General features: G+C 40.4%; 1 protein-coding gene across 1 annotated transcript in view; it reads right to left on the reverse strand.

Annotated features, from left to right (window-relative positions):
• Positions 1–3,808: 3,808 nt before the first annotated feature.
• The window catches only part of c1ql1l2 (complement component 1, q subcomponent-like 1-like 2), a 34,247-nt gene continuing 10,464 nt past the window's right edge, over positions 3,809–27,591 (reverse strand). Inside the window, exon 2 of the mRNA XM_066698492.1 lies at positions 3,809–5,883. Within this exon, the coding sequence (XP_066554589.1) occupies positions 5,704–5,883 (180 nt within the window). The 3' untranslated portion in view covers positions 3,809–5,703. The remainder of the gene's footprint in view (positions 5,884–27,591) is intronic.

A 27,591-nucleotide genomic window follows, 5' to 3' on the forward strand; every position in this document is an offset into this window, starting at 1 on the left:
TTAAGTATCAACATATGTTTCATTCCTAAGACTCTCAAGTACTTTTGTCTGTTATGTGCATTTCAATGGAGGAGAAAGGACTAACTGAGAGTCTTAAGTGAACTCCTCAAATGCATGGTATTTGAGTGTTATGCAATCGCAGCATTTCTCATTAACACCCTGTCTAAAACGTCAACACCATTTTAATAATGTGTTTAGAGCAGGAATGATAAACCATGACAAGGAAGAGCATTTGTAGCTTTCAAAAGAGAGTGCACAGCCATTATTGTTGCCCATTGTGCACAATTCCAAAGCGCGAGTATCAGAAATAGCCACAATTACACCAATGGCATAAGTTAGCACTGTGTCACAAGCATTAGTATTGTCAAAATTCAGCCCACAGTGCAGCTTCGGAGGGGCTAATCAGAGTCGGACAGTGGATGTTTAGACGGGGGTGTCAGACTCATCTCCGTGCAGTTTCCTCCAAAGGATTCAGACGTAAGTGCAGACAGAAGCAGCCGAGTGTAATGAGCAACACTTTAATGGGGAACGTAATTGCACACATCCGTTGGTTCTCCGCGTACACATTTGCAATTAGATGAATGTGGCCTCTTTGGCTCAGTCATTACCCCCGTGACAAATCAAAGTTTACAGTGAAATTGTAGGAAGGCAACACTAACGAGTGTGCTGGAAGCTTATTGTGGCAATTGTTGTCAATCTGGGGGATCAGTGGAGAAAATGCAGCATCAATAACAAAACAGGAGAAGAAAGGTGTTGATAACTTTCAGTTAATCACCCAGAGTGCAAAACTCACTAAACCTCACCCATGGTTGGAACGCTGATTTGGGGGAAATATGGCCTGAGATTACAATAAACGAGTGCGTAACTCAGGAAGACATCTTGAATTTACAATCCCGAGTTGAGAAATGCTGCAGGATAACAATGCAACATGCAGTTCATTGTGAGTATGCATCATGATTAAAGTAGGTTTATATTTTTTGTGTATGTGTGTGAAGAAATCACAAATGTTAATAAAGACCAAGCTGCCCCCAGAGCCAGATAAAATGAAGTCTTTAGCCTGAATTAAAGAGACTTTGCACACAGTGCAAAGTAAATTCCAGCGGCATGAGGTGAAATAGCAGCTTATAATTAAACGTGCTTTTAAAATATATATATATATACGTTTTTTTTTCTTTGGCAATAATACACAACTTAATGATATGAGACAGTCTCTTTGTAGTGCAGGCTGGAATGACATTTAACTTAGGGGGGAAAAAATAATAACATCAACAAAGATAAAGGCGTACAGCGAGAAGTTAACTTGATGAGTCAGCAGTGACAATGATACGCCATTATTCTGCTGCGTCCCAAGGACATCAAGTCCTCTGCTAATCCCTTTTTTCCAGAATGTTCCATCAGTTACCATCCCTTATGGCCATCCGGTTGCAGTTAAGACATAGTCTATAGTGGAAGATCTGCAGAATTCCATTGCAATCCTTCCACACACTATTGCTGTTGCTGTCTGATGTTTCACTTTATAGTATACCTCACATTATGCTTGCTTATTATATTTTTTGCTGAAAGCAGCCTGCCCAGCTGTCCTTCTCCACTAGTCCCCATTAGATATAATTTTACAGTTAGTAAGTTAGTGATGGATTTATGTGGTTGAATATGCGTCACCCTGGGTAACAAGTAAATGCAGATCATTCATGTCCAGTGAGGGTCTACCAATAACTTCTACATCTCATCTCTGAATGCTTAGGGACAAGCCGCTATGGCCTGACATTTTAGATTGCTTAGTTGAGGTCAATACAGGAATCGGGGTCAGCTGAGGTTTATAGCAGAGGATTGAAGAGTCCCTTTTATTTTATAGCTCATACTTGAAATGCGTCTTGGATGATGGTCATTTTTACACCTTTGAGAATGTTCTCAAAAGCTGCATTTCACACATTTTTAAATACATTTTAATGATATACAGATATGTAGTGCTAATATTAACTAGTCATGCTTTGTAAACATCATTACATTATCTGGAATGTTTCACACCATTTTGATTAATATTTGTGCTTGCTGGGAGGGTACTAAGAAGGACACAGTCTGTTTGTCTCTGGTCCTTTCAGGTGTGCTCAAGTTCTTACTTTAGCTGCCGGCAATATAAACTAGAACTCACCTGCCCTTGCAGAGCACCGTGTGACAAATGAATGACAAATGAAATTGCGGATCCAGACACAAAAGATATTACTCCCCCCCATCCTCCATTCCTTTCTTGAAGTCGCTGACAAAAAGCTCTTCTTGCCCAGCATTCATCTCGACCAGGTTAAAGGTCACGGTGGAAAAACAAGAGCAGGAAAGGCGAAAAGTGACAGATTCCACAAGTAATTGACTTCCAGATGGATTACAGCGAGACACGGCACAACTTCTGTCAAAGGCCTTCGTTTCACAAAGCGCAGCTGTGAATGGTACCGTCTCTTGGTTTGGCGTCTGGACACAGCTGTGACTCAAATGCTTGCACCAGTCCATTAGAGCTGTGATTTACCTGTCACGCTCCAATCTAGCAGGAGTAAAATTCAGATGTGCCCCAATGCGCAACTAGGCCGATCTATCGGGCAGATTTAGTTACACTTTTGTAAGAACTGACTGTAGGAAAAGCTGAGAAATGTATGAGAAGTCTAAAGAGGTCGGGGACAAGAAAGGGTGCACACAAGACAAGTTCAGAATATGAAATGAAACACCATATATATAGGAAATATATTTGAAAAGAAAATACTACGTGAGAGGAATATGCAAGCAAGAGGTTGCTGCCATTTTCCCCCATTCTTTTTCTCATGAAAATATTACTGCGGCACACACATCACACACACTGTAGCTAAGCAGTGTACAACAGACTGTTTTGGTCAATTACGATTATGATCCAGAGTAAGAATCGTGCCCTCATTTGTCACTCTTCTGTCACAATCTTTTCAATAGGGGTTAAGGTCAGAGCACAGGGCAGGTCAGCACATCACACATTTCAGGGCCTGTGGTTTCACTACAATTTATGTCCTTCAGGTAGAGTCTAGCGGTATCACTTGAAGACATGACACTGAAGATTGGAATGAGATTGCTCCTGTACAAACACACATGTTCTCCGCTCTACCTTTAAATTTCAAAAATATCAACACTAAACCTAAACCTAAACCATCTACCTCATGATACAAATGTTACAGGGATAATGCCTGTATCCCACTGATCTCTGAGTCAATGCTTATCGCTCAATTTTTTGCTTCCCGCTCCTCCATGTTGAGTCAGAATGCAGTATTTCATTAAGCAAATATATCACACTGAGTGCTGCAACATCGCTTCCTTAGTGCTTTATCCACCTTTGTATCCCTGATCTAATCTCTCTGTCACTGCACGTCATTAGTGCATTTTTTTCAATTTTAGTTTCTATCCATCTGATTATTCCTATTTTAATTTAATCTGTTTCAATGCAGGGAATATCCTGACAGAATTTCATTTATTTCATGTAACAGGCAATATAGCCCCCTGTGTCCTATAATCACAGCTTAAATCTCTTTTAGACAAATTACTTTGCCACTGATAGATATATGGGTTTTCGCTAACAGACTCTGCCAATTGCAATTTTAACTCTTTATGTATCAACTTGAATCTTTCTTCAAATGTCTTTTTAGGTTTCACATACCCTTAAACATTTCTGAAATCCAAACTGAAGATGGCATGCCAAAAAAGGACCTGTTGATTTGAAATAGTTTAGTTAGAGATTGACAAAGCAGAGGAGGAAGAATACATATACATATAACTGATTGAGAAAAGGGACTCCGAAAAATGCTATTTATTAAATTTATTTAATAACAATTCCCCAAAAATAAAATAAACAAACATTACAGATTTCATTGACAAGCAGTTGATCTCTTTCTGCATTCAGAGAGCACCGCCCCACCCCACCCCCTTCGTAATCTCATCAGCTGAATAAAATATCTGTGATCAGCTGAAGCTTATATTTGTCAAAATGAAGGTAGTAATGGCACCGGCATTGATTTGCACCAGATTTTCTGATCAGAAGTCTCTTCATTTAACTCAGTGTGGCTGCGGAGCTTGGAAGAAATGGATAGCTTAGACTTGGACCCAAATCATTTACACCTTGCTTAGCTCTACATGGGCTGATCCGTCTTAATGAGAACAATCTACCCCTTTCACAGTCCAACAACAGTGTGTTTTTCAAGCCTCAAGTTTCCCCTAGTGACTCATTTGGGACAGGAACTGACAAGGTCAAGTAAATATACCTCAGATATTTTGTATAAACATGGACAGTGTCCCTCAATAAGCTCTTAGACAACTGCCCCTGGGACTGGGTGAGGGGATCTCCTATTCACCAAGGAACAGTGATTGCCGAGGGCTATCGAACTATCCTGGGACTCCTGTCTCTCGGTTCTTCAGCTCTGAATGCTACCTTTTCCGATCACAATGCTCAAAGAAACGATCAACTTGGTAAGGGAACATTCCAGAAAATGTTGGTGAGTGAGGGTTCAACATCCTTTACTACCAAAGTAATAATTTATGGGACTTTTGTGGAAAAAACAAAACCAAAAAAACGTTTAGAACTGGAAACTCCCAGCATCCAACTGGAGTCATAAGACTTGAAAGCTTCTTGACCGTATTGTATAAGCTTGACTATTACCTGAAGGCTGATTGAGGCTGGCTCACTATTAGGGTAGATCAAAGTTGGTGTATATATGTACTCATTTTATTCTTATTTTCCTGTGTGCCATTACTACCTTTAAGCCTATGTTACAAGATATACTGTCATGAGACTTATAATGACAAGGATCTCTAAGTAAAAACTAGAAACAGATAATTCACATGGAGCCTACCATAGAGTTCATACAGTAGACCATAATCAATACAGGAAAGACAGGTGGGGAGGGGGATGCTGACAGACTGGGCAGGTTCCCTTTTTTGGAGTGACACTAATACACAGAACAGGTGGGCAAGCACTACATTTTCTCTTTAAGATATGTCCTGCATCGACAACATTCAGCCACAACGTTGGCGCCATGTGCTTACAGCAGACATCACATTCAAAGAAAACTTTAATGACAATATGTAGCCACCGGATGGCACTGTGTGCTATGCAAAAAAAAACTCAATATAAAATAAAAGAGAACAGTCTGCAAAGGATTGAACTTCTTTTCTTGAGGGCTTCCAAACCTGCTTTAACTGAATCTTAGGTCAGATCTCTATCCACACAAAGTATAACCACCCCAACCCTTAAAGACATCAAGGGGGACCAAGGAAGGAGACAACATAATCGAAGTATATATTATTTTTAATGCACATCCCTATTTCACCTGGTTTGACAAAGGAATACTTGCTATGCTGGGAAGATGCGTGGGACAGGAGAGAAGGAAATTGTCAACAAAGTCAAATCGAAAGTGAATTCGGAAAAACACCACTGTCATTTATCTGGAGGCTGTCTGATTTTATTTATTTTTTTAATCTCTCCAGTAGTCCGGGAAACTCTGGATGTCTGGCGTGACTTGTTTTGCCCCGGGAAAAAAAAAAAAAAATCCATTGCGGGAATCGGCACCAACTCCAACCTCCCTGGCACCCTCATGACAAAAAGGAGTTCGATTTAGAGAGAGAGAGTGAGAGAAAGGGAGAAAGACAGAGAGAGAGAGTCAGAGAAGGGTTTCTTGATGTCAAGGCCTCCCCCTTTCCTCCCCTTCAGTCCGCGTAGATGATGAATCCCGAGAACGTGCTGTACTTGTTGTTGTTGCCGCCGTGGGCCTTCCCCCCATCCAGCTTGATGTACACCTCATCTCCGGCGTCGAGGTGGAGGATGACGCTGTTGCTGGCATAGTCGTAGTTCTGGTCAGCATCCTGGGCAATGGCACTGGCTCGCACCTGGAAAGGGAAAGCAGATCTGGTGAAGAGACATCCCGTATCTTGAACCTAACTCCCTCAGAAGTGACAGTTGACAAGTTGACATTTTCACCTTAGCTTTATCCTCCAGGAACATTCAACTCTTGTTTTCGTAATGGACAACCCATTCATTTTTTTTTCTTTTTGGCATTCAATGAAACAGCCACTTACATACATTACTGTGAAAAAGTTTTAGGCAGGTGTGAAAAAATGCTGTAAAGTAAGAATGTTTTCAGAAACAGACATGTTAATAGATTATATTCATCAATTAACTAAATGCAAAGTAAGTGAACAGAAGAAAAATCTAAATAAAATCCATATTTGGTGTGACCACCCTTTGCCTTCAAAACAGCATCAATTCTTCTAGGTACACTTGCACAAAGTCAGGGATTTTGTAGGCATATAGTCAGGTGTCTGATTAAACAATTATACCAAACAGGTGCTAATGATCATCAGTTCAATATGTAGGTTGAAACGCAATCATTAACTGAAACAGAAACAGCTGTGTAGGAGGAATAAAACTGGGTGATGAACAGCCCAACTCAGCTAACAAGGTGAGGTTGCTGAAGACAGTTTACTATCAAGAGTCATACACCATGGCAAGACTGAGCACAGCAACCAGACACAAGGTAGTTATACTGCATCAGCAAGGTCTCCCCCAGGCAGACATTTCAAGGCAGACAGGGGTTTCCTGATGTGCTGTCCAACCTCTTTTGAAGAAGCACAAAGAAACGGGCAGTTTTTTCGCCGAAGGGCTGCAGAGCTGTACACAAATGAGTGTCTGCAGGCAACAGTGAAGCATGGTGGAGGTTCCTTGCAAGTTTGGGGCTGCATTTCTGCAAGTGGAGTTGGGGATTTGGTCAGAATGAATGGTCTCCTCAATGCTGAGAAGTACAGGCAGATACTTATCCATCATGCAATACCATCAGGGAGGCATCTGATTACCCCCAAATTTATTCTGCAGCATGACAACGACCCCAAACATACAGTGAAAGTCATTAAGAACTATCTTCAGCGTAAAGAAGAACAAGGAGTCCTGGAAGTGATGGTTTGGCCCCCACAGAGCCCTGATCTCATCATCATCATCGTCTGGGATTACATGAAGAGAGAGAAGCAACTGAGGCTGCCTAAATCCACACAAGAACTGTGGTTAGTTCTCCAAGATGTTTGGGCCAACCTACCTGCCAAGTTCCTTTAAAAACTGTGTGCAAGTGTACCTGGAAGAATTGATGCTGGGTGGTCACACCAAATATCGATTTGATGCAGATTTTTCTTCTATTCACTCACTTTTTGCATTTTGTTAATTCATAAATATAATCTATTAACATGTCTATTTTTGAAAGAATTCTTACTTTTTTTCACTCCTGCCTAAAACTTGCACAGTACTGTATGTAGTCCAGAGTGAGCATAAATTAATCAGGAGGGATGAAGATCACACTCTCTAAAGCATGCGCTGTCAGCATCAAATAGCACAACTGGTCACACTGCAAGATTACAAGTTCTGTGAAAGCCACAGGGGTCGGTGATGGGAAGCATGTGCATTGAAACCCTGACTGACTGCAAGAACACCCTACACTGGATGTGCTCAGCCACACTTCTCTAATATGCCCTAAGCTACATATTTTGGCCAATAGAGTCCAACCTGAGCACCAAGGGGAGTCGCAAACCTTGGTCATGTCTCAAAATGTGTTCAAACACAATGAGCCAACGAAGTGGGGGCCTGTTTAATTTTTTCCCTTCAGATCCTTCATCACAAAACCACGATTTACACACGGCAATAAATCTCACTCATAGCCTAACATAAAATGCTCATAACTTCGCTCTCCCTGGTAACATGACAGTCAAGAAATTTTATTATCTGTTACAGGCACACTACAAAGTCGCATGCCTCTTTCCTTAATCTATTCTATTATTCTTTACTCTGACAGTGACAATTTGCAGTTCTTCTGCCACCATAGTGTTTTATCACCTGGGTAATTTACAGAGACTTTTATTCTGTCTGTTAATGGCATAGATTAGAGTCACTATCATGGAGCTGACCTACATTGAATTCAAGAAGAAATAAAACGAAACTCTAGAGGTTTACAGCGATTCCTTTGTTATTATTATTATTGTTTGTAGTGTGTTTGCTTCCTGGTGTAAACTTTAACTATTAAAGTTAATGCTTTAGATTGTATGGCCCAATTTAATATTAAATAGATATTTAATTAACATTACTACTTGATAATTACAGTTTCGTAGAATGTTAATATAATATCCATCTATACCAACGTGAAAATTGTCGACATGAAAAACACATCAAGTTACAAAATCACTCGTCCATCTAAAAGTGTGATAAAGTTTTCCCCAATTGTTTCTTATAACTGGGTTTATAGGTTTGATATCTTCACTTCAGAGGGCTGAGCCATTTTGTAACTTTACGTTTTTGTCATGCTGATAAAGGTTTTGGTAGAGAGAGATTACATTTACACCCTGTTGAACTTTATTTAGAAAGTAGGTGAATGCTAATAGATTATCAATTGAGTATCTATGTGATATTAATCTAAAGCGTTACCAATTGTTGTGTTGTTATGGTCTGCATTGTGTTTGGTAAACCATTCTATAATATGTATCTATGTACAATTCCTCGACCCATGTATAACACACATCTGATTTTGAACGAGTCCCTGCTGATTGTGTCCTGGACCAAAACCAAATACTGTCCTGAAGAGATGCTGGTATGTAGTTGTAGGAACAGCAGCAACCAAGTGAATATCAGGGGATGCTGCTACACACACCCCAAAACTACATTTCCTTAACATCTCAAAATGAAGGTGTTTCGCCCATGAATGTACTTTCTTCCATGTGGTCTCTGGAGTGCAATGGCTTGCCTACCTATATGTGATCTTTTCCAGTGACTCAGTCCGTCTTTCTGCTTCTGGCTCAAATTGACAATTGTCTTTGTGAACAGCCTTGAGTGATGAACAATGAGGTCGATTCTCAAGCAAATGTTGGTCTATTCAAATGCAATGACAATCAAAAGACTCAAGGACGTGCATCGTGGATCTGCCTCCCTTGATCATTAATTGGAAGACAAGAATGAAAAGCCCCTGAACGCTTTCTACCAGAACCTGCTTAGTCCAATATCCTCACTGGTTGTGCTCATGCCTTATGTTTTTTTTTCCCAAGAATGTCCACTCTCTGAAGAATTCATTTGACACTTCAAGACATTAATGGCTCTCAAATGCAATCATTAATAGTCAAGTTGGTTTCATTTACAGATTACCATGTCTTGGCTCAAGCAGACTGCCAACAACTGGGCATCTGTTTGTATTAGGATATGAGTGGAGAGAGGGAGACAGTAACAGGTCTCAGTGTAGGAATGAGCATGTTGTTGTACATCACTCCTCTGGATTTGCAGTAGTGTACAAATCCCCCCAGACTTGTGTTGGAATGTGTTGTTTGTTTGGGCTTAATGCTCTGTATTAAAAAAATACTTTGTTAACAGCTTAACAGATACAGTGTTTAAGGCAATCAGTCAGCTTAATGATATTTTAACACAATTTGTAATACAACGTGCATCTAAGAACCTCTGTACAATGGTAAAAGAGACCACCAAACAACAGTCTGTTCCCCACTGATTTGTCGAGAACCGGTAGGTATTTGTTTTCAATTCCTCTAGTGGTGTAGCAGCAGCTTAGCAAGAAAGTTCCCGTGTTTCAGACTCTTTCACAGGTGTTATACAAGGGCAATTGAAAGTGTTTGTTTTGCCCCTAAAGACAAGCTCCCGCCATGTTTGGAGTTAATGATTCCCCCCTCCTTCTTGTTGAAGCAAAATTCATCACCGTAACACCAGTTACAGGGGAGTCTGGTAAATGAAAACCTCCAACAAATCATTGCAAGGAAATTACTGTCCTAGCCATAACTCATAGACACCATTAACAGAAATCCTAATTCTTCACCAAAGGACAGTGAAACCCTAATTCACTTCTTCCTACCCTTCCTCGCCATTAGCTCAGTGAAGTAACAGTGTCTCAGGACCAGTGTGTTAGACAAAGACATAACAGAAACAGAAAAGGATGGAGTTTTTAAGGGGTAAAATAAGAAATTGTCTGCAAAGTCATTCCTATATGTAAAATATAACAAATCCAGTTGCTGCCCCTTTCGGAAATGCACGTGGAGTTTTATCAATCATTTTGCTACCAGTGTCTTCTCTCATCCCTTTTGAAAATTCTCCTGAATAGGGGTGTGGTGCACGTGAGAATCCATCGGCACATGTGTGTCGCTGGGAGAGATAGAACCTGCTGCAGAAAAAGTAAATTGGGGTTTCTTAGGAAGTTTTCATCCTCTTTGATATTCTTTAAAACAAGTTAAAATCACAGCTGGGGGGTGGGAGGGGAGGATACAGGTGGTCAACAACTTCCGAGCTTTGGTCTCGCGGACTAATTAGATGCTCTAGATGCCCGACTAGTTCTGCGTATGCTGTGAGTATACTCTACATGTGTTGAGATTGATCAATAGACACGCCTGAAGATCTTGCTCAGTAAATATCTTACAGACTGCAACTTCTTACACAATGTGTAGATCAACCCGGATTGGAGTATCCCCACCAACGTCTCAAAAGGTGGCCGTGAAGGAGGATCACACAACTTGTGGGGAAACATGTCAACACATCAATATTCAAGTTCGGCTTGCTTTTAGAACTACATGAGCTGCATAAATATCAGATCAGAAAATTATTGGAGCTGCTCACACAATACCACAGCTACAACATGTCCATTTTCAGTTTGGTTGCAGATGGTAGAACGTCCAGTCTGTGCGCTTTCCATAGTCCTGTTTTAGCTTGCTTTGCTTTGGGGGGGGGGGGGGTTGTAACTGGTGGACAATACTCTGAAGCCCATTAGTGAAGCTCAATGAGGCTCTGTGTGTGCAACTTTCATTCCCTTACAGTTAGCCTGCAGGAATTTACACTCAAAGTTGTTTTTTATTGTGGTAGGGGATTTGAACAGTAACGCACAACCCAATAACAAACTAAATAAAAAGATAACCGTACAGATTCACTGAAAGCACACATTGCAGGAAACCTTAAAGAATCGGAACCGATTTCTCATTTGGCATCCAATGTATATATTAAGACATTCATACAGAATAAGCAATGTCCTCTAGCAATTGCTCAGTGACAAACCCAGGCAAGAGTGAAAATTTCAACTTCCCTTTGAAATAGGGCGTCAAGATTAAAAGTACATTTCCCAAGAGAACAATGTTATCGCATTTGAACACATGCTAAAGCAAAACTAAAACAACCCCGCACACATTATGACCGGTTGGCTCAGCCATCAAATCACAGCTCCGACCTTCACATTCAAAGCGTTTGCGATCTGCAAACAAACAGTTAACTGTTGACTGCGTTGACCACTGCACTGCCTGACGGAGACAGAAATAAGCAGAGATTCCAAATAAAATCCAACTGTGCTTTAAAAAAGGGGCAATTCAATATAGTATCTCTCTTTTTCCCAGACTACACCCAAATATTAACTATTAAGACCGGGGACAGCTCAATCTAGGACCTGAAGGTGAACATCAAGCAGTATCTGAAGCAATTATAGAATAATTAGTACAATTCTGGTAAAGCTCAGCTGGAATAAAAAGCAGGACACTGGGGACCTCCTGAAGACTGGAGGGTGGCCAACCATAGTGTAGACGATATGTTTTGGCCACAACCAATGAGATAAAAGGACACCGCCACTCCAGCTCCTTGGCACCCTGTCTTGCTTCTCTCAAGCTCTAAATCAATCAACCATTGCTTACAGAAATTTTGCCAAATCAGATACTGAAATTTGAGTTCTTCTGATTTCATAAAGGAAACTGGAGGCTCACCAGTTAGCATCTAATTGTATTTTTCTACAGCAATCATATAATTTAGGCCTAGAGCACCTACAGGATAATGAAAGGGTGTATTTCCTCATGGGATCACTGATTTTCTATCCCCTACTATTCTGTTACTGAAGGATGTGTCTAAATCCTAACCCTAATTAACAGAGGTCTTCATTCTCAATTGTAGCTTTCAGATGAGGTATACTGAAAAAAAAAGATTCTGCCCATTATTTATACTATATAAAACTATAGTGGGTGTTTGTTCAATTTTCCTCTTTGTGAGTTATTTTTTCCTGTGGGATTTAGTCTGTGTAGATTATTTACTATGGACTCCATCATTACATTCATTCAATTTCCATTTGTGTATGCTATTAAGTGAAATAACATCTACCTACCAAGCTTTTTTCCTTCTTTCTTAAGTACATACATTTTTCATCAGCCCTTTTTGCATCAATTTAACAAAATTAAGGGTAAAAGTTATTGATACTTATCTTTGTTATTTAATCTCTTGGTTCACATCCAGCTGTGTGTGTAAATTTTGGCATTTGTACAATGTTATTTCAGCTTTTTCTGTCATCGGTCATTGCAATTCATTAATCAAGCATAAATACCACCTGAGAACACTCTTGGGAGATTCATTCTAAACTACAACGGTTGAAAAACAGGTTTTATATAAACCTTCGTTATTAATAGTGTTTAAGACATTGCACTATTGTAACACTTCTGCTAATACTACTAATTAAACTATTATCTATTTGTATTAATTTCAGTTAATCCCATGCAAAATAATTCAATAGTGTATAAAACACTGCATACTACAAATTAGGAATTGAAGAAAACCCAACTAATAATATGATCCACATTCCCACAAGTAACCCAGTTCTTCTTGCAGGAACTGGCAGACTTCCTTAGTCAAAAATGGACACAAGTATCCTTTGTCCGCCTCCTGCTTGGAAATGCGATCATATTGACTTTGGCATGAGAATGCAGGCTACAGTGCTTTTCCAAGCACACTTGTGGGGGGAACTGGAGCGAGTGGACAGATCCTAATTGGCGGGCTTAAAATAACTTGAAACGATCTGTCGAGAAACAGAGATGGGATAGGTTTGTGTGTACAGTATATACAGTTTACCAGACCTAGCAATGAATTACCCAATACGGTGAAAACTTTATGCTGTCACTTCTATTCCTCTCTGACCACCCCCCAGCTTAAGGAGACTCGCCCTCAATTTGGGGCCCGGGGACCAATTCGCATTACAAAACCGAAGACAAAGCAATAACCAGAGGCGTGTGCGACGGCACACTCTGCTCATGGCAATTTATTTATTTGTCTCAGGGCCCCGCAGCTCTGCCATTCATCCTCTTTATTGCTGCGTTTTTTCCCCTATCTTTTTTCATTAAGCACCCAACCTGCTTGATTAAAAAAAAAGCCCCACTGCCCAGAATAACTCGGAGCTCACCACATCCACCGTCCAATCAAGCTAAGGCATCCGAATTGCAACAGAAAGTTTGATTTTTCCCTCCTCGCACAGAACCAGTATTTGAACGTAATCCCTCAGAACATTTTATCAGCCCACTCTTATCAGTGGGGCTTAGATTTGATTGAGTCTTGGGGTGTTCCCTCTGTAACTAGAGTGAAAGGGCTCTCTGCTTTTGTTTAGGTTGGCTGGACATTGGGTAGGATGGGCTTTCCTTGGAGGAGAATAGAATGCCATGTCCTGGATATCTCAATCTTCTAGATTCTCTAGAGGATGATAATTCACCGTAAAACTCACGAGAATGTTACTGATATTACTGATCTCTGCAACTCAGAGTCTCCTATCTGCAGATTTACATCACGAGTACAAGAGCTGCTCCTATTGCCGGACAGCCTACGATCTCAGACGGGAACTGAAAAAGCTTAAACAAGTTCCCCCTTTTCTCCTGTAATTTAGCACCTGGCTTGCGCTGTATTGGATTGTAATGTGTTCAGCAGGATTCCCTGTTGCTCCATTGTTGTTTTCATGGTTAATTGGCCACGATTGATAGCCACATATGCCATTAACAATAGATTGGGAACAGAGCACTCCCAGCTAACTGCCATAGAACTCTACAGGGACATAAATGAGCACCAAACAAATATTAGCGCAGAACTCAGAAACATAGACTGAAGAAAAAGAAAAAGAAACCAAAAAGTCAAAAAGAACATGCCTTGGGGAGATGGATTAGTAATACCGGTTTGGGATTTAACACAGCTCATGCCCTACCCTCAACACCATGATATGGTCTATTTTGGTTTTCATTCCTCTTTGTCTTTCGTAACTGGTTGTTTGAATAAAAGCACAAAGTAAATATTTGGTACCAAGAAATTTCATCTTGTATGAAGTGCCTCTTCAACAGTGTCAAATTATTGTTAACCTTCGATAACCTGCTCAAGTTAATTCCAGAGTTTTGTTAGTTAACTGAAACACTAACTGGATTAATAAGGGCCCTAATTAGTCATTTTGCACAAGCGAACCAATGTCAGAAACTGTTTCAACCAGTACAGGACCATGGTGTGCCGGAGCCTAACTTGGCAGACACAGGGTGCAAGGCAGGGTACACCCTGGATGGGATGCCAGGTCATCACATGCCCACCATGCTCAAATGACTACAGGGTCACTTTGAGAAGACAAATGAGTTTGAGTAAGCAGCATGTCTTCTGGAAGGGGAAGGAAACTGCAGCCCCTGCGGAAAAATCACCTGGCAGGACGGTGGGAGAACGTGCAAACTCCATGGCAAGACATGCCTAAGAGCAAGAGCAAACAAACAGTGGAGCTCAAGCAGCACACGAGCGTACGATGCAGAGCCCACCAATAACACTTCAGAGCTCGCAGACACTTGGTTAAGCCACAGTATTGGCCAATAAGCACCAAGCCCTGGCAAACCTGTCCCACCCAACCCTGGCAGGACTATCGTGCCACCCCCCATGGGGAATCCCAGTTACAGTCAGCTATGGGGCAGCCCAGACTGGATCCAGAGCAGCGTGTACAATATAAGGACTAACCTGGTTCTTCAAAAAGCACATCTGCACAAAAGATTCTTCTCTAAGCTGATTCTAAATGCAGTACTGCCATTACTTTGCCTCGAAAGGCTGTGGTGCTGATTCCCCATGCTCTGATAGAAGCCTTATCTCTCTAGTCCTGCCTAATTGTCCTGTAACAATCAATTAGTTGTTCCATTTGAGAAATCCAGACATCCAATTGTGGAATTAAGCTCTGAGCTTTCACCCCTCATGTTTCCTGCCTTTCTCAAGGATCTCATTAATTTCTTGGCTATGCTGCACAGTAGTCAGACTTGTGCATTTATTTTAATGACTTCAACTGCATGTCCTCGAGGGTCACAGACCAGTAGGTTTTAGAAGGTCTCTTTGAATGATGATCAACAGCAGAAATAAGCAAGTAATTCCAGTTTGGTGACTAAAGCCATCAATTTTGTAATCAAGGGGCCAGGTAGATTGAAAACTGGTCAACAGTGTGGCTCTCAAGGACCAGAACTGAGGAGTATATGTTTAATGCCCTGGACCTGTACTTTGTCTTCCAGAAGCAACATAGCCAACTGGTTTCATGTTACCCAGATGTTTTAAGACTGCTCAGAGTGCTTCTAAATTGAAGAAGATCGGCACTGATTAAATTGAGCACTAAATCATTGCAATTAATGTTTCTTAATTGCACAGTGCTGCATTACAGTGCCTTATATTTAAGGTCAACAGGGCCGGTCACAGGCTCCCATTTGTGACTACAATAATCCCAGAACTTGCATTTTAACCACTAGACAATAGAATTTATTAAATGCAATTCACTATCAACAAACCCCTCATTAAATGCTTTGTCTCACTATTTGCAGACACATGGTTTTCAAACACCTCCTGCTGAGCTGACTGCACACACAGATGATCGATATTACTTATTAATGTCGGAAAGTGTGTCTATATACGGGATAGCCTTATGAGGGAGATTTGGCAATAACAAATTTAGCATCATGGTATTTGCAAAGAATAGCAGAATTAAAACACAGGTATAATGAAAAAACACAAAATAATGAAGTTAGTATTTTCATGTTACTGAAGACTATTGTAATGCTGCCTTTTGGAAACGAATCAATACTATCAATTTAGGAAAGGATTAATGCTCTATTTACAGGTCAATTTATCTCTGTTTAGAGGCCATGTTCACAATCTGTCTAGTCTCAGAAGTATGTAGTTATTATAAAACCAGTTGGCAACCCTACACAGGAATGATAACCCTACCACACACGTATGCTGCCTTCTCTCAGATGGACTTTTGCAGCTTTGTATGAAACTAATTAGCTTCTCCCACACGCTTTCCTGATAATCAGCATAAAGAATTCTTCAGTGAAAAGATTTATAACTTGGTAACATGACAAAACCTATTCCCCACAGAAATGAGACAGCCTCACATAGAAAATGCGTACAAAAGGATATGCAACAAGGAGAGCGGGAAATGAAGCAAGAGGAGAACGTCCGCTGACTCAAACTTATTTAGGTTTTATCCCGAAAAAAAGGAATTCATCTCTGCAAAATCAATGTCATAGATTTGCTTACTTTCTTGCCAGGGTTAAGGCTCTGGAAGAAATAAAAACCTCAATTTACAAACCCCAGATGTGGGATTTTTCTTCCAAAGGATTGTTTTTAAACCCTAGCCTGGCTAACAACACTGTACTAAGATATGGACCCATAACTTTATTTTACTTTATAACATCCCAGGATCAATTATTTACATTTTAAAAGCTTGGGCACCATTTGTTTAGAGAACGGCATAGTAACGAGTTTCCAGTCTCCAGTTTGTGATTGTGGTTGATGTAACCGTCTTGGGAACGTGTCTGAACTAGTTTGAAAATAGACCAAAACAAAATATGATTTCGTCTAGCTCCTTTTACATTTCAACAAAGACTGTGTCATAAGCTGCTGACTTCGTTATGTTGTGTAAGTCACCACCCTTGGCAGCTTTTCTGTTTTGCTCAAGTAATTTTAAGGATGAATGTTCTAACATCTGGAATTACACCTGAATTGACACATTTAAAATTTTCAGAGATGCTAGACCCAGACATTGAAGTCCAGGAAACATTGCGGCGATGCATTATTGTATTACACCAAGGCAGGTTTATGATCATGTTAATTATGACATCATAATTATTGCCATGATCATGACCCTGAACACACAGCCAGGGAAAATAAAAATACAAAATACAAAAAAACAGCAGCAACAGGTTTTCAAAAGCACTGGTCTCTCCAGTTACCTCACTTTGGTAACATCAGAAATATTGTTCAACTCACATCCTGGAGGACTGATTTTCCTTCTAATTAACTGAAGCCTTAAGTGGTTTAACCAGCTATATTTAATCATTATTTTTCATCTGATCAAAATAAGAAATGTTTAGTGAAACGTTAATTCAGCTCAGTCATCAACAATGTATCAATCTGTCCTCAATTGGGAGCAAAACAAGAAGACTTTAGTGTGCTCCAGGGCAAGAGTACCCTTGTATAATATGATGAACTTGGCAAAAGAGAGCGAAGAAAGATTGCAAGTTTACATCTTCACTGAGAGATGATCAGGACTGAATGGACAACAGAGGACAGTACACTTCTAATGTTGTGTGACAAAGTGTCTGCACTCGGGATGAAAATGTGTTGCCATTAAACAACAGGAAAATAAAACATTACATTTCCTTTTGAGAGGGTTGATATATTTCCATGTCAGTCAATAGTGCATGCTAATTCTTCCATTGCTTAGTTGTGTTTTGGTTAGATTGCCCATGCGGCCCCATAATTCTATGTGCTGAACAAGCATTTGTGCAAATTAATTTATATTGATTAAGGACTTTCACATTTTTTTGTAGGCACACCAAGTACACTAAGCCCTTAAACCCCCTGGGATTTTACCAAGGGTTTTGTCTTTAGTCCCCCTTATTCTTTCTTCCCATAATGTATGGAGAACTTTGTGCCAGTCAGGATTTTGACATATACACAAGGCTCTATGTAAGCTGTAATTTTAATGATTAATAAATAAACACATCTTCCCTGTCTCTGATCTTCTGAAGCACCACTGGAACCTTGCCCTTTTCTCCCAGCCAGAGTAGATCAAACACAGGGAGCAACCCCGCCCCGCTGATACTGTATAACAAACAACATCTACATCATCTTAATACTTGTAAGGAAATAAAAGCTTTTCATGGATTATGTTTTTAAGAAAAACTGTTCAATTGACCTTTAACATGTTGACAAATATGTTCAGATTTGCATATATATACACACACATTATTTATATTATATAAATATATGTGGTGTACATTCAGGAAAGGAGTGCTTCACAGAAACACATACATCAGTGGCTTGGCAATAATGGCAACAGCCATATCACTGGTCCCATCTACGCGATGAGGTTTGAACAAGAACAACATCACGTTATGAACAGTGTGCCCATGCGACAACTGTCTAATCTGCAATGAGACCAATGGCCATAGGTGTAAACAGCAAGCATTGATTCTGGTGCAAAAAAAAAAAATTACTAGTGATTTCCAATTTGTAGGGCACTTGTGGATCAATAGTTCAGACGATCAGAGCAGCAGCAGAGCATTTTGAGTAGAATGAAGATGCATGGGGGCCGAGATGAAGACTGACAGTGTAAATCGAGTATCCTCGTCTTCTGGGGTGATATTGTGTGTAAACGACCCTAATGGGAAGCCCAAGGGTACGTCTGCCTGTTCACACCCGTACCTGCACTGTCATTCTACGTTGTGTAGCTACTACCCACCACAGGCTCCCTGTTTAAGAAAAAACATCTTACAGACAACATCCCATTCCTCATATTCCCCCCCAGGCTATAAAATGACACTGACATTTTCAGCAGGGGGAGGTTTGGAAGCACAATACATCACAATACAAGTGCCACGTTGGCACAGTCGGGTGGTACAGATGGATAACCTGGCAGGTCATGTGGCTTGTAGGTTGCTGTAAGGAGTACAGGATTCTGGACAATGTCCCCTGTACTGTACAGTAGTTTTTTTGTAGGAATTATTGATTAAATACATTTAAAGATCTAAAGAGTAGGATGAATATGGCACAGGTCTATACCGTAAAAACAAAAAAGATGTTCTGTTTCACACTCAAACATACCCTCCTCTTTCCCCTGCACTTGCTCACCCCCTATAATGAAGAAAAAATATGGATGATTGGGCGACTGTGCTGCTGTGCTACTTTAATATGCATTATATTTTTTCAAGCATTTATTGTATTTTATTGTATTTCTCCCATTTTACTTTTTCATTTTGAATCTCCGTTATCGTTTTTTTGGCAATACAATAAGTCATAATTGGGGGTATATTTCCCCATTACCATTACAAAGGCCAGTCATCAAAAACTGTAGATTAACCACCATAGTAGATGGTATCTTTGTTGCATCACCCACCGCCTCCTCTAAGTATTCATCTCACAATTAATTGACAGTGCAGACTCTGATTGAAATGCATTCATTAAGGCATGAATTTCCAATGACTGTTCTCTATTATGCAAAGTCAAAACAGAAACCAATAATGGGAGTTCTGTAATACCTCCACCACTAGCATTTTATTAATCTTCACTTGAAGTGTATTAGTATTGAACGTGCAAAATAAAAAAAGTAAGAATGAGTGTTATTAATATTATTAGACAATGCAAGGATAGACACAAGTAAGAATGATTAATAGTTTATGTGTTTAAAGAAGGCATCACAGCAGAGGTTTCTCAATCCCACTAGTGGTATCTGTACCAATACTAACAAACAAAACTGTACTGCACTCAAAACTGTCTCAGCCATCTCAACTTGTCAATAATAATCTCTTCTGTCGCATTTTAATCAGATGAGGCTGCAAATTCCGAGGGAAAGCGTTCAAAGGACGATAGAACTTGTCTTCTTCTGAACATGTCGCTTTGGAAAGAAAAAAATTGAGCCCTTGAATGTTTGGACAAATCAAATCTAATATTGACATTTTTTTTTGGCTCCAGTCGATGGGAAAGACAAGAAGAGAGCAGTAGGATGTGGAGAGGACAGCGCAAGAAAAATTGACTTTATGCCTCTCATGCTCTTTGCCTGGTAGTATCAGGCTTTTATCGTCAATAATAGTTCTGAAGACCATAGCAGCAAAATTGAATGATATAGCTTTTTATATCTATTCTAAAAGGAGAGCTTTTGGCAGAGGCAAGATTGGTTAATACATAAGTAAGATGCTTCTCAAATAAGGCTTCAATCAGGTGCATTGTTTGCTTAATTTTGTAATGGAATCACTGACTGAAAGCAGAGACGACACAACCAAAACTCTATAACAAATGAAAAAAACGTATACTGCACTTAAGAAGATACTTAAGAACATATCGGCCAAGGAAGAGTAGTCATGTGGATCAAACGCCAGACCATGATGAGGCAAGTTCCACACATCCACAGCTCTTTGTGTGAAGAAGCATTTCCTACAGTTAATACTGTAAATCCCTTTAGACACATCCAGTCAGGGAGTCAATGCAAATCCATGTGCAGTTACAGTAACCGTGCAAATCTGTCAGTGTTTCTGGAGATCAGCTACTGTGTTCAAACACATTTCCTCAGCTGTGCCACTGTCTACGCTGTCTGGAAGACTGAGGACGTTCCTTTCAAGGCGATCATCCATTCAACTCGCTTTTCAGCTTTGGCGACTAACTTCACCCCCTCCCCCCTATACTTTGATTGGGACTGAAGAATGTCCACCTCATACTTCAAAACAATTAAGGTCATGCAGATCCAACAGTGTGTTTTCCTTCTATGCTTTGGTGCCGATCATTACCACGATTTACGTCAAAAGCCAAATAATGGGGACTAGAAGTGAACTGAGCCCTCTTTTGGGTTGTTTGCTCTGACTTTGTATTTACTTTGCTTCCCCACCTCACTGTGGCAGATTGGGCATCTCTTTGCATTGGGAAAGACTGAATGCCTAATTCGGCTAGAGGATTTCCCTTCCTTGAAATGGAAGAAGAATGGGAACTGTGAAATCCTTTGAACATGGTTCAATGGGTCTCTCTTCATCTTTAGGAATCAGTGGGAAGAAAAAACCTACCCCCAAGCGGATAAAGGGCGTGTGGACACATATTTTGTCAAATGATATATGGCACTGCTCATCTTTGGCCAGGGTTCTGGTAACTGACTAAGGAAATAATGCAGCTTATCCGGAACAAAAACTGAAAAAAATCAACTACAGAAAGGAAGATGAGATATGTGATAAACCAATACAAGTTGTGTTTATTTAATATCAAAAATGATAATAAAATAAAATAATAATAAATCCACTTTGTATTAATTTTGAGTTTTACATGTATATTTTCCTATTAGCTGAAATTATTATAATATATTATACCACCACATATAAATAACAAAGTTGTGAACAAATGCTTACACATCTTTAGCAAATAATGCAAGAGGAAAAAAAACTAAGACAAAAAAAGATGATACACTTACGAGGTACTATTTGGGAAAAAGAGAATTCCCACACCATGTTAGGCACAAAGCTGTTGAAATTTATTTGGTCACAACTGTGCCTTGGGGGCCCATTCCCTACACCTACGTCCGTTTCAGTGCTGTCAGTTACATAACCCCTGTTGCAAATTAGACAGATGTGTACAACATCTCAAAAAAAGTTAACCTTTCTCGAACTTACTGTCTGTGCGCATCCGAGTTTGTGTCACACAGAACCACTTCCCGTAACCAGCCTCTAGGTTTGGAGAAAGCAGCGATCCCTATTCATTACTGAAATATTTTGGGTGGGGGACAACAGCTCATTTTCTAGCTCGGATCTTAAATTTGAGAAATTTGAGGGACCCAGTGGTTGATGGGGACTGTTTTCTTGATCCAGGGGGAAAATCATTCAGGGTCCTTCAAAGCTGGCCAAGCTTCCAATGGATTAACTCTACACCACTCTAGCTGCTCTCTGTCTCTTCAAGAAGAATTTTGGCCCAGACCTGCCTCAACGTAAAATGTAGAATCCAGACTTATTTTCCAGTGGACTGAAGTCTGAAGCCTAATTTTTCAACTCTCTGCAAGATGCTTCTATACTCAGCAGGACAGAAGAGACACACACACACACAGGGCCTCCTGAAACCACATGATTTTGGACTGTTCGTCTTTGGTTGCCAGTGGGAAATGATGGACCTCAGTATAAATACCAACATAACTGCAAATACAAGCGAATGCATATTGTCTCTTAAGTTGAAAATGGCCCTATTGACCATATTGGGTCACAGTTGGGCTGACACAGCAGTCTTAGGGTTGTAAGACACTATACCTGTAATTCAGACCAATGCTTCAGTTCCACTGGCTTAAGCATCCGTATTTTTACAGTCCTGCCTTAGTATGCCACCAAGTCTGGCACAGGTATTGAAACTGGTCATCTGGATTGGCATTACAAAAGGGACAATTACACACTAGTGCTAAACCTCTCAGAACTGTCGCTATACAAGGAGGCTGTATTAAGGAGGAAAACGAATACATATGTATTCAACTCTAATAGAACCCATTCCTGTTTGAATATATTTTCGCAGATATCTACTTCACATCTCTGAATGACACTTCGAGACTACTTTGAAGCTGGATCAGAGAAAGGGATTTGGATTAAACTCCTACATGTTCTAATTTTTACTTTCATATCGCTTTTTAATAATAGAAAAATACACTGTATGCTGCACAAATAAACACGACCCCCTCAGAGCAGGATTGAAACATAAGGCAATAGGAGAAATTGTGGAGAAAAAAAGAAAAAGTATTAAAACCTTGGAAGAGGGTGGAGAATGCTTTGTTTACCCATCAGATTAAATCGAGCTCTCTCATATCAGAATGCAAACAAAGCCTGCTAGTCTGGCTGCTGACCCCGGGCAATACACGCATATTAATTTGAATATTAACATTAGCAAGCCAAGGAGAAGACAGTACCCTAGCACTTATAGCACTCCTGCTTGTATATGTGCTGGAGGGGGGCGGGGTGAGCTGTAGGAAACTTCCAAAAGCAACAGAACATTAACTGCAGCAAGTCCTGAATCCCATAGTCCACTTCAGAGCTCTGTGCAAGCCAGTAGAACCTAAGAGACAAACCACAGGGAGACTTTCAGCTCAACCCAACCTGCTTGTTCAGTTCCCAGTGGCTCAGCAATCCCAGAATTCCATCTTGGAGGAACCTCAAAAGTCAGCTTCGGCTGCTCTGCTGTTTTTTTCCCCTACACCTTCCTTATGTTCAAAGGGTAACATCTAAGCCTCCTATACTATAGTGCCAAAAGTATTTGTACAAAACACCTTCTGCTGGTAACAAATTGCCCGAAATAGCCTGTGCTTTTCTTGTTAAATTGGTAACATGGCTGACCTTACAGATTTGAGATATTGTAAGCTTAAATTCAGTGGTACATTTTGCCAGCACAATAATGCTATAACAGGAAGTTGGCAGAGTTGTGCAGTGGTTCACAGAGAATAGCACTAAGTTCACATCATGGCCTACTTAAAAGTCCTGACCTCAATTCCATAGCAAACCTCTGATATGAACTTGGAGGGCAAGAGAGTAGCAACAGACCAGTGTGTGCTGCTGCACTAGGGAAAGAAGAGGCATAATATTATAAGATGCCTTTCTCCAATTCTCTTTGGACCTCTAAGAACCCTACATCACAACACCCTAATGATAGATCCTGTGAAAAGGGGGGAGCTGTAACAGATAAACCTTAAATTTGAATTGGAAGGAAGAAATGGCACTGGGTAAAATAAAGTCCTAACAATACACACACATTACAGAAATGATCAAGATCAGCAAAATAAATATGCTTTCGACCTATTTAAATGAAAGCGAATGGTCGACCTTGAGATGAATAAGAAGTCAAACGGCGAGTGCAAAAAAACGGTAGCAAAGAGAAAAGCGGCAGCAAGTGACAGCTGTAGCTGATGCATCAGCTCATTGCTTGCTGACATCTAAGGGTAGGAATTGTGCAGCCTGCGGACACTGTCATCTCCACTAAGCATGTCTAGCAAACCTTTCTCCCTGCAGGTGATAACTGTGTTGTGAGGCATTGTTATATGTTTAGCAAATAATAGTAATAATAATAAAGAAGCAAACTTTATAAGAGATACTTGCTTCGCTTTTAAAATGAATTTCTATATCATATTTCCCCCAACGCTCCTGGTATCATTAGCCCAAGAGTATTGTCCGCTCTTACTGGCACTTTTGCCTAATGGTTATCACTGTTTAGCAGCAAAGTGGGGAAAACTGTAAAACAGGTCGATTTCCTATCATCCTCTCGTTGGTGTTCAATCAATGCAGCAGGGAGGGAGCTTACCATTGTCACAACGCAAAGAAATTAATCATCGCCAATGATGAAACACCTTCATTAACAGGCCTGCAGTCATTATTCGTTATGACCGCTTAGATTCTATTTTGTTGTTTGTTTTACTCCTCAGAACTGGCCCTGCCCTTATATCCCACACCCCATGCCCCAAACACCAGCACTCTTTTCAATTCCTTTTTAATTCCTTTACCTCCATGGGGCACTTGTGAAGTCAACAACATCCATCTTTTAACTGTTGATGTGTTTAAAAATGTAATAAAAGAAACGAAAATATAAAAAGTAAAAAAAGCAGCAATTACAGTACAGAGTGAGGGCTCAATTAAGGAAAGGAAAGTCTCCCAGCTGTTTGAGTCAAAAGAGTGAATTAACCTTCAGCTTTTAACTAGTTTAGAGATCAACAGTGAAATGGAAGAGGAGAGCAACTTAATTGTGTTTGAACAGAAATCAGTCTCATGCATACAGAGAAGGCTCCATTATTTATCACGTTAGTGGTGAGTCTTCCCCAGTGAGTCTTTAATTGAAGAACACAGACATCCCGCATGAGACCGGAGACTGTTTTCTAATAATGTGCCAGTTCAACTTCATTCTGGTTTGCTCTATGTGTGGATTATGTTGCCGTTGCATGGTGCCAACTTTAAGAACTTCTTAAAGGTAAGAAAGGATACAACTAGCCAACTACCAATTCTAGATCTAGATACATAAGAACATAAGGAATTTACACTTATGATGTAGTTTGGTTGGTTCTGCACCCCCACCACTTTGCAAAAACATAAACCACTGCCTGATAACACTTCAGAATCTACTTGGTAGAGCTACAGGGCCACAGTCCATAATTGTATACTATGATTGGCTGGGAAATATGGTTTCGATATGTGGATGATACAGTTTAAAAGCCAGATTGGTCATTCATTCTGCTAAGGAACCTTATTTTCAAAAGCATACAACTTCAGATCTGTCATTACCTTACCTGTCATTTAAACACAGCTGACAAGACAAGTTATCTTAAGAGAACCTGTACTGGACTGTGTGTAAAAATGCTGTGTTACTAGTTAAGGACTCCCTTTCTGCACATTTGCTGTGCCGTTTCTCCAGTCCCTTAAGGAATACTGTAGGAATTTCTACATGTTTTTCTTAAACTGGAGTACGCTGTCACGCCACTATCAATATGTAATGGGACAGCCAAAAATGATCTGCATTGTATTCGTGCCTGAATCATCCATGATCTATGTTAATCTCCTTATACTAGATTTAGTCATTCCACTCCAAGATGCTACCATGGTCCATCTGTGTATTGTGATGTGCTGATGTAGTCTGACTACCATGAGATGCTGCTATACAAGTGCGTTCAGTTGGCGCTTAGACATTTAACGATCTTTGGCAGTCACGTAGAGTGCAAAACACAAAAAGTACTGTGGTACAAGAAACCAATAAAACTTTTTTCCTGCTTGTTTTACATGCTTGTATTGTATTGTGTGTGATTGCCTCTCCAGTTTGGACCATATTTTTTCCATGCTTATTAACAAACATTTACTATTGAACAGTTTTCTTTAATAGCTAACTGCTAGGAAAGTGCAGTGGGGAAGCATATTAGAGTTGCACAGGGCTGGTAGCCCTTCAGGAAGCAAAACCTTTGCAACACTGAAATATTTCGCAACCTACTGAAATCGAGTTCAGTTTGAAGGAAAGCAACTTTGCCTTGGCTAGACTGTAACAGCACAACATCCCCTGCAAACGAGACTAAACAAAACCCAGAAATGACAGGACGGTAGAAATCCAAGCAGCACCTTTCTTGCGTTGACTGTTTATTGTGGAATATAAACCCCCTGAGAGAAGAGTTTCACACCTGACTGCTCGCTAAACTCCATCACCAACACTTTCCTTTGTGATTCACTGAGGTCACAACCCAATTGCCAACAGCAAAAGAAAAGAAGCCAACCATGTCCATCAGCACGAATAGGCTACCCTTACCCTTGCAGCTGCTGCGTTTCTAATTTATCCATGTGTCTCACAAGTTGCAAGAGAAATCTGGATCTCCTGCATTTCCCCCCAATTTCTTCTCTTGTCAGCTGGATGTGCTGAGTGTGTGTAAGTACTGTCTCCTACTAGATTGTAATTTGCCGGGCTCATTAACCTAGCTAGCTACAAAAGCTACTGAGCAGACCACATAAAACTTCACAGGAAGTTTGCAGGGAAAGCATGGTTCACAGGGCCACAGCAATGAGGTGTAACATGGACTGATGTCCCCCACCCATATAATTTCCCCACAAGTCGGTATAGAGAAATCATTTCAGGAGATTTTTAGAATGGATTTCTTGGCAAAGCAGCAATTAAAGCACCAATCAACAACAACAACAACAAAAAAGCCCAAGAAGACATTGGAAAGGATTAGAAATAGTATCTGTACTAGATCACTGCCAGGGTTGGTCGAACGGTGCAAAGCAGGACTAGTTGCCATGACAAGGCTGGGTGCGTTGGTGAGCTGACATAAAGCTGCATCTCTTAGGCAGTGGTAGCTCAAAATTTTCATATTTAGCTCTCTGTTGATGTTCCAGAACCACGGATCAATTAGCAATTTCGTGGCTTTTCAGACAAAGGTCATTTTTTTCTTTCTTTCTGTTTGGGTCTCGTAACTGGCTCATCACATCTACATAAGCTTGCTTCCTTTATTTATCACTTTATTTTTGGATGTGCAGAATCATCTGTCATCGCAGCAGCCTCTGGATTTAAAGTGCTCTCTGAGAGTACCTGCTAGTACCTGCTAGCCCAAATACTTAACTAAAGCCCTGTCCTTTAGGCACCATAATGGGGTCGGCGTCCCACAAATGATATGCATTTCAGAATATAATTGTGGCCCTTTGGTCCTCATACAATAGAGCGTGTCAGAGAGAGTCCACAGCCTACCAACTAGCGAGCCAAGTGAGTGTGGGCTGGGTGGAGACCTCGAGTGCACTTACAAGGCAGGGGCTGAGGTTGAAATAACAGTGATCTGTCTTAATTGACAGCGATCGGAATTCCTCTGCACATCGGTATCCTCCGCTGCAGTTGGCAATCAGAGGCCTCTCAGTCAGGGTCTTAATATTCCCTTCACATAAAATTATAGCTCTTGATAATGTTCCCTTCCACGGGACTGTCAAATTAGACACCCAATTAGACAGTGGACTAGGGCGCACACACTCCAAAAATAAATAAATAAAAAGTTCTCATTCATTAGATTGCTACCGTGAACCAGAGTGCCACCTTTTACGCGCATGACATTACACCATCAAGCCCACGTTAATTGGCATGTTAAAACGTCAGCGGCTTCTGGAATCTGAAAAAGGTCCCTGACAGCTCACATCACTTCCTCTCCTAGGAATCCCAAATTGAAACCCTACTACTCTGTAAGTTCATTCCTATGTCCATCCCTGTTACGTGGTGCAAATGGTCCCAGTAAGTTAGTTTCCAGGGTTCACCTTCGTGAGCCTAACCAAAGCCATCAGTCA

Source organism: Amia ocellicauda, chromosome 3 (assembly GCF_036373705.1).
Source record: "Amia ocellicauda isolate fAmiCal2 chromosome 3, fAmiCal2.hap1, whole genome shotgun sequence".
Classification (NCBI taxonomy): domain Eukaryota; kingdom Metazoa; phylum Chordata; class Actinopteri; order Amiiformes; family Amiidae; genus Amia; species Amia ocellicauda.